This window comes from Alligator mississippiensis, chromosome 15 (assembly GCF_030867095.1).
Source record: "Alligator mississippiensis isolate rAllMis1 chromosome 15, rAllMis1, whole genome shotgun sequence".
In the NCBI taxonomy this organism is placed as follows: Eukaryota; Metazoa; Chordata; order Crocodylia; family Alligatoridae; genus Alligator; species Alligator mississippiensis.
Genome location: NC_081838.1, coordinates 32,431,765 through 32,440,365, shown reverse-complemented (window position 1 = coordinate 32,440,365; position 8,601 = coordinate 32,431,765). Strand labels below are relative to the sequence as shown.

Genomic DNA, 8,601 nt, shown 5'->3' with positions numbered 1-8,601 from the left:
CTTCTTAGAAGAAGGTTTAACAAAATAAACTAATAAAATATTATAAAAGTTTTTAATGGAAATAAAGACTGAATTTAAAAATATATATTCTCACAGATTGTGTATGGTATAGGGGTGACCGGGGTGTGTATTATAATGTTAAAAAAAAAAGAGGCCTGGGGTGTCCAGATCACCACATTTTTTAAGACTAAAGGGGGTGGGGTTGTTTTTTAGTGCTGACTATTTTAATACAGTTATATTTTACTTTATACATACACTATTTTCCTTAATCTATTATTTAATTTTTAATACAGAGGACTTACTTATTGTATCATTTCATTTATATTACAGAGAGCTTATCAGGTGGGGAAGCCCCATGCCATTTTACCACAATAAGGTAAAAATTATTTTAAAAGGGTTGGGTTATTTGTGGCAGTGTTGCTATAATCACACTAAGTTATAACAACTGTTTCTTTTCAAACAGAACCTCTTCTTCTAAAATAGAAAAGCAGAACAAGCACATACAGTCATGTTTTTATCCAGTAGTAAAAGGTAATTTTTCTGAAATCAGCTCCTGAAACGTTGTGTTTCCTGTAGGAGGAGAAACTGTGTGTAGGGGTTAAGCAAATTTAAAATTTGCAGTGTGTGAGGAAAGTCAATTCTCAATGCTGAGATATAACATTTATATTATTAAATATAAAATTTATATTAAAATTGCTTAGGAAATATAAAATTTATATTTCCTAAGCACCACTCCCGAAGAAGAGCAGGGACCTGGGCAGAGACCTCTAAAAGCACAGCCTGCAGATCATAACACCCAAGGATCAGAAGACCGACAGGACAGAACAGAAGGGTACGATTCCTCAGAGGAAAACAAGCCACATACCTCTGAGAAAGTCACATGTAAAAAGACTAGGATTCACACCCCCAAAACAGGCAATCTGAACCCTGTGAATAAGAAACCCAGGACTCATTGCTCGCACAATTTACAAAAAGAGGAGAGTCTCTCTCCTTTTTTGAAAGATCATAATTATTGTGGAAAAAAAAATGTGGATTTTTGGGGTGGGTATAAACACCCTGTCTTGAAAGATCATGATTATTGTGAAAAAAAGAAGGGGGTTTGGAGTGGTACACACAGGCGTATACGTCTCAGAAAGAGTGTGCAGAGCCCTTTGAAAGATCATGATTAGTGTGAAAAAAGAGGGGGGGGGGTATACATACCCTGTCTTGAAAGATCATGATTATTGTGAAAAAAAAAAATAGGGGAATCTGGAGTGGTACACGTAGGCGTATACATCCCAGAAAGAGTGTGCAGAGTGTTTTGAAAGATCATGATTACTACCAGTGCAAAAGGGTAAATTTTACTCAGAGAGGAGGTAGTCTGTGTAATTCGGACAGCAGGCGTAGTCTGTATCATAAGTGGGGGGAGTCATGGTAAATGTGGGGGTAAGAATGGGCGGCGAACCAGCAAGTGGCTCGCGGGGTAAAAAGTAAGGGCCTGGTTAAAGAGGAGCATGGGGAAGACTAAACACTGGTTGAGAAAAAAAAGAGATCCCCTAAGGATCCCTCAAACACTTCTCCTCCTTCCAGTCCTGACCCTTCACCAGAACCCAAAGAGCCAGAGAGGGGAGATGGTGACTATAGTTTAGGAAGCACCTTAGAGCACCCCTCAAATGTTCTATTGAGGTCCCTTCTGACCCTAACATCTATGAATCAGGGGAGGACAGGGAGTGGGGTTGGACCTGAAGCAAGGGGAGGAACCGTGTGGGACCTGAATGGATTTGGAAGGGGACTTAGGGTTGGACGTGAATGGGGAGGAGGGAGGGGGTCCTGTTGGAGACACAAAATTGGGGTGCATGTGGGCAAGGACTGGCCTGATCCAGGGAGGATGGGGGGAACAAGTTTTGACCCAACCAGGGTGAGGGGGGTGGGGAAGGGTCAGACCCAAATGGGTGGGAAGGGGGAGAATGGGGCTGGGTTGGACTTGAACGGGGTGAGGCAGGGAGGTGGTGCAGGGTCAGAAGTGAATGTGGGGCGGGGTCAGACCCAAAACGGGGAGAGTGAGGCTGGGGTGGGGCATGGGGCTGGATGGGGGTTGAATGAATCTCATCATTGTTGATGGGTGATTTGCTAGTTCTTATTTAAAATGAATCGCCAACATGTAGTGGATCAAAACAGTGCACTGCAAGTGAAAAGCCAGACAGACAGATAGGATTATTATTATTGTGTGTCTTATCTCATAAACTCTTTTTTTCTTTTTCCTTTTGGAACGTGGAGAGACAGGTGGGTGCTAGTCTTCATGATAGCTAATGCATGTCTGAAATATGGGAATTTGAGTTGACAGAAAGTTTTGCAAAATTGTCTAGTTTCACTAAAACAGCCCCTTTGAATGAAAAAGCATTTTGTGGAAAATTTGCTTATCAACTTTGAACCGGGTCACATTAAACTTAGTAGAATTCGTCCATATCTTTACTACCTTAAATAAGTCTTGACCAGCAATATTGTATCCAAACCTCGATATGGCATATTGCTTTCTCATTTATCTTAGAATATGCTTCCTTGCCTATATCTGTCCAAGTGATCCTTCATCTTTTCTTCCTTTATGCACTAAATCAAATTAATACTTCAGCTTTTCCGTCACACCTTGGTGTCCTAGGGTGTTTGCACATGCCACATTTTTTGCCATTTCTTGCGCTGCAACAGGACTGTTTGCACAAGTAGGTTTTTCGGGTGCTTTAAAAATCTTTCTGGTTCATTAAACTAAAAATCCTTCGATGTAGTATAGTTTGGCTCGCCACAAATAAAAGTGTTGTGTCCATGAATTCATTGCATGCAAACGCTAAGGCATTCAAAAACATATAATGAGCATCTTTGTTCACCAGTGACTTGATGCTGTGACTTCTTTGTAGTTCATCCCTTTGAATTGCTGCTGCTTTTGAAGAATTTTTGCTTTTTTCATTGTTGTTGTTGTTCCATATGCAGATCCCTGCTCCCACAGCTGCATGGTAGGGCATGGGTTGGGGACCTGGGCTAAGGTGGGGGCAGCACAGGACTATCTCACTCTCTTGTGGTACTGGGTGGGGACCAGGTTTAATTTTTTCAAAAACCCAGTTCATGCAAACACAGATGTGATGCTCCAAAATAAACCAGTTTAAATGTTATAAACCTATTTAATTCAATCAGGATTAAACCCCATTAATCATTTGGGATTCAACCATTTATTTCAAAGGATTCAAAGTCTGTATTCTGTATTCTGTGGTGACTCCAATGATCAATGCAGTCATCTAAAGCATGAGGAACCAGGAGATTAAAGGTGCCTGGAGTTCAGTTCATAGCCTCAGCTGAGGCTGCTGCATGTGGATGTGTGCATGTGTGTAGGTGGGTGTGCATGTGCATTTTAGGGTGGGAGCATAGGGGTTATCAGAGGAGAACAGCTCGGATGGATGGGATGTTTTGTGGGTCATCTCATTGCTAGTTTAGGGGCTTGTCTTGGGAGAATAGCAATCAGTGGTACTTTGCACAGATGTGAGGAAGGGACACTGCTTTCCCACTGTTCACATGGGCTGGGTATGAACAGGTAAGCCAGGTATGAAAAGAGTTGCTCCAGGCTTCATCCCTGAGCCCATCAGCCTCATTGCACACCAAGTTATCTGTATCATTGACATGTAAAGAACTGAAGTTCCCCTGCCACCGTTTTGAAATGCAGGAATGCTGAATGCATGTGACACAAAGGCTGCTGGGGCAGTCTCATAGGCAGGTGCTGGGCATGTGTATAGATGTCCTATATTTCCATGTATGTGCACGTGGCATCAGGCATGGGACTGAGGGTTGAGAAGTCACATAGCATTACCCTTAGCAATAATAAGAAGTCTATGGTAAGCCCATAGTGATTCCCATGTTGAATACCAAGCTGTCTCAAGTAGGTGATGACAAGAAATGAGGAGAAAACAGGTCAATTGTATGGACAAGATTTATTCCAGGCTCAAAAGTACATATTTCTATGAACCAACATGTGTTTGACTTAGTTGAGGCACCTTCAATTGATTATACAGAGTACTGTGCAAGGACATTGGAAGCCAAGGCTTGGAGGTGGTACTAGGAGGTGAAAGAGTGAGAATTTGAAGTAAATTTGGTAGAGACATCCTATATTTTTACCCTTGAAAATGACCTCGGCTTTCACAAAGAGGCAGCATGGATTTATCATGTCATCACGGAGTCTATGGTGCTACAAGTTGGTTATATCAGTAAAGACACAGAGCATAGCACAAAAGTCACGAGAGAAACGGGCACATCCAAGGGTGCATCCAGGATTTCTTAGAGTGAGGGGTGGGGTGCAGCACACCAAACTATGCGGGGACAAGGTGAGGTATGGCTGGAGGCCCCAGGTGGGTAGGGGATACTGGGGAGCTGGGCAGGGAGCAGGAGAGTGAAGGCAGAGACTGCCTCTGGTTGACATGCTGCTATTTCCACCCCACTCCCTGCAGGTGTAACCTGGTCCAGTGTTTTCCTACCCTCCTAGTGAGAGTTTTTCCTCATAACCAACTGAAATGTCCTTGCTGGACAAGGAGACAGCATCTTTGAGACCCTTGCTCCATTATCTGAGGGAGCCTTGTTTTCTCTGATAAAAAAAATACATATATGCTAAATTTTCTGAAAGTACCTGAAATCCATCAGGATCCCTGGTCATCTGCCACCACTGAGAACAGTCTCTGTCAGAGGTGGGCAGATCCAGCCAATGGCCAGACTCCATTTCCCAGCATCCCCTGCCCACATCACTGTGGCTGGCTTCCATGGAGACAGCAAAAGGAGTGGGGCTGTGAGAGTGAGGGGGCGGGACTTCCATCGAGACCACTCGAATCAGAGTTGGCCGGGCTCAAGGCTGGGTAGCTAGCTGCTTCAGGGCTGAGGCCAGGATCTTGTGGTAGTGATAGCATGGTCCAGCACCAGGGCATAGCCATTGTCCTGTGCCTGCATGCCCCCCAACACCGATGCATCCAGGGGCTGCTGGGAAATGGAGTCCACTGCGGACTGAATCAATCCCACAGGCTGGACTTTGCACACCCCTGGTCTAGCTCCATTCTCTCTGGACCCACCCTTCAGGGAGTTGAAGGCTGCTATTAAATCCCCTCTCAGTCTCCTCTTCTCCAGGCTAAATAGGTCTGGTTCCATCAGCCTCTCCTGAGAAGTCGTGTGCCCCAGCTCCCTTACTATTTTTTTACCCTCCAATGAACTGTCTCTTATTTGTCCACACCAGATGTGTAATGGGAGGCCCAGAACTGAGTTTCCACTTTCCAGGACCCAAGATCCATTTCCTCCGTATAGGATTCCAGCTTCAGATACTCCAAAGACTTCTGGTTAATTCTCTCTGCCCCCAATTTCTCTCCTTTTTTAAATACCCACTCCCATTGTATAGTCCCTACCCACAAATCTCTTTCCCATCTCTTAGGTCCTTGCATCCTTCTACCCAAACATCAGCCCTTCACTTCTCCTTCACCACGACTTCGGCCCTGGACACTGCTCCATTACTTCCTAGTTCTTCTCCGTCTTCCTTCCTCTGTCTCCATGATTTCAATATTACTTTGAGAACGGCCTCTGCAAAGGGTCACTAAGCCCATCTCTGACTCCGTCCCCTCTGGATCTCCTGGCAGCTGTTCTGTATTGTGTGGTACCTCCATTGATGAATCCGGTCATCTACAGCATGAGGAACAAGGAGATCCAAGCTGCCCTGAGAAAACTGCTCCACAGGCTGATCCGCTCCAAGAAAAATATGTTAATTTTTGTTTCATGATTTTGCTTTACTTATGTTTCTTTGATAATTAATTCATGAATTTATTGTTTTCATATTATAGTGGCAGCCTATTTACAAAAAAAATGGATATTGTGGGTTAATTCTGTAGCTTTGTACAGACATTGACACTTGACTTGGGTCATTTTGTGTTAGCACTGTTGAAGCAGGAAAGTAATGTTTTATGCATCAATTTTACTGCCTGCGCCATCTAAAATAAATCCCATCAATTACAAGATGATGAATGGAAATTGGTGTAATCCATTATCTGGATATAGGCAAATATCCAGATTCTGTGATAGTGGGATGAACTGCAGGCACTTTAGAGGACAGGCACAGAATTCAAATGGATCTGGATAGACTGGGAAGCTGGGCTAGAAATGATGAGATGAAATCCAAGGAAAGAATTGCAAGTTGCTCTGCCTACAAAAGAATAATTACAAACGCAAATGCAAGCTAGGTTATAAATGGCTGTGTGGCAGCATTGTTGAAAAGGATCCTTCAAGGTAAGGATGGCCAAAATCTGGAATGGGCTTCCAAGGGAGGTGGTCCTCTCCCCTAACTTGGGGATCTGTAAGAGAAGCCTGGATTTGTGTTGTGAAGGAGATTAAACAAGAGCACAGCTCTGCTGTTCTGCTAACATCTGTACAGCTCAGACTGTTTATATCTGGGCTTTTCCTTCTGAGCTGTGCAGGACTCCAGGGAACGAGTCCCATGAGCCTTTGGAAGAAAACTACTGAAAAATTGCCATCTTGCTTCACTCCTTTCGTACAAGATGTGGTTGAGGTCAGCTGCACACTCAGAAACCTGGCTGGATTCACTTCAGTCATTCGGTGACAGAGGGAGCAGAGAAAGACCTCTGAGTTAGCTGTGCTTCTGGGGATCTAGACTAGTGGTCGGTGCAGAGGAGATCTGAGAGATCATCTGGACAAGAGCAAAGGATCTCAACAGGGGAAGCCTGAATATGACACAAGAGACAAGGAAACTTCCACAGAAACAATTTCAGTAAGTTTGCTGCATCGGTGATGTGTCCTGTCTTAGTAAGATGCAGAGGAGATTTTAAAACATTAAAGTTGGAAAATCTGGCTACAGGAATTATACTGCATGTTATGTATAATAGATTCAAAGTTCCAAGAGTGAATGAAAACATTTTCAATGTTTCTGCTATAAATTCAGATAATGTTATAATAGCATATTGGGAGTGGGGTGGGAAGAGGGGAGGGGTGGGATTGGGACCTCTAAGGAATTAATCTTTTTTTATATAATATCTTTTATTTCACATATATTTGTTTCCAGAATACATTTTCCAGGTGAGATCTATTGAAAACGATAGACATTCATATTTAAAGCAAAGAAAAAAATCCTGAGCTGTGACTGGGATAGCATTTTCATTCACTTTCTAACTGAAATATCAAGATATTTTATTTTATGTAGGATCTTGCTAGGGAAAACTCATTTATTAAAATAAAATTTTCCATGGGGCAAAAAATGGAATATTTCCATTCTTAGCATAAAATTTGGAGACATTATTGATAGGAATATCAAAGCCACTGAGTTTGTTACTCTCCTCCTTACCACTGCCCTTGTTCTATTATACCCAGGACTTGCACAGTGCCCTGGGAAGGAAGATGTCCAACCGGACCACTATAACCGAGTTCCTCCTCCTGGGCTTCTCTGACACTCGGGAGCTGCAGATCTTACACTTTGTCATCTTTCTCGCAGCATACCTGGCAGCTCTGGTGGGGAACCTCCTTGTTATCACTGTTGTAACTACGGACCACCACCTCCACAGCCCTATGTACTATTTTTTGGTAAATTTGTCCATCCTTGACCTTGGCTCCATCTCCGTCATTGTCCCTAAGTCCATGGCCAATTCTCTCTTAAACACCAGGACAATTTCCTATGCTGGATGTGTGTCCCAGGTCTTTCTCTTCTTCCTATTTTGTATAGCTGATGTTGCCTTCCTTACCATCATGGCATATGACCGGTACATTGCCATCTGCAAGCCACTGCATTATGAGATAATAATGAACAGGAAAGCTTGCATCCAGATGGCTGCCTGTGCTTGGGCTGCTGGTGCCTTCAACTCTGCACTGCACACTGGGAACACCTTTAGTCTACCCTTCTGCCACTCAAATATCATCAACCAGTTCTTCTGTGAAGTGCCCCAGCTACTCAAGCTCTCCTGCTCTGACACATGCCACAGAGAGCTGGCAGCTCTTGTCTTTGGTGTTTTTTTAGTTCTAGGCTGTTTTGTTTTCATCATTGTGTCGTATGTTCAGATCTTCACCGCAGTGTGGAGAATCCCCTCTGAGCAGGGCCGGCAGAAAACCTTTTCCACCTGCATTCCTCATCTGATTGTGGTCTCCCTGTTTCTTTCCACTGGTGGCATTGCCTACACAAAGCCCATCTCTGACTCCCCATCCCTTCTGGATCTCCTGGCAGCTGTTCTCTATTCTGTGGTGCCTCCATTGATGAATCCAGTCATCTACAGCATGAGGAACAAGGAGATCCAAGCTTCTTTCAGGAAACTACTGCAAAGGTTTTGAGGAAAATACTACAGAAATAATAGGTCCATCATTCTTTCTTATAAAAATGAAGGTGGTGGTGTAAATTTTGTAGCATTGTAAGGACAATGATACTTTACGCAGATCATTTTGCATTGACACTGTTGAAGTAGAAAAGTATTATTTCATGCATCATTGCATGTTTCTTTGTCCCACCTAAAATAAATCCCACCAAATGCAAGGTCATCAATTATACAAAATCATACTAATTAGCATAGGAAGGGACCTCTGGAGGGACCATGTTTTGCCAGTCTGCGGCTACTTCTGCTC

The 8,601-nt window shown here is 43.4% G+C and overlaps 1 protein-coding gene across 1 annotated transcript; it reads left to right on the top strand.

The window, feature by feature from the left end:
* Positions 1–7,392: 7,392 nt before the first annotated feature.
* On the top strand, positions 7,393–8,313 carry LOC132245560 (olfactory receptor 14A16-like). Its single transcript, XM_059718148.1, has one exon. The coding sequence runs from the start codon at positions 7,393–7,395 to the stop codon at positions 8,311–8,313; it is 921 nt and encodes a 306-aa protein (XP_059574131.1).
* Positions 8,314–8,601: the final 288 nt, after the last annotated feature.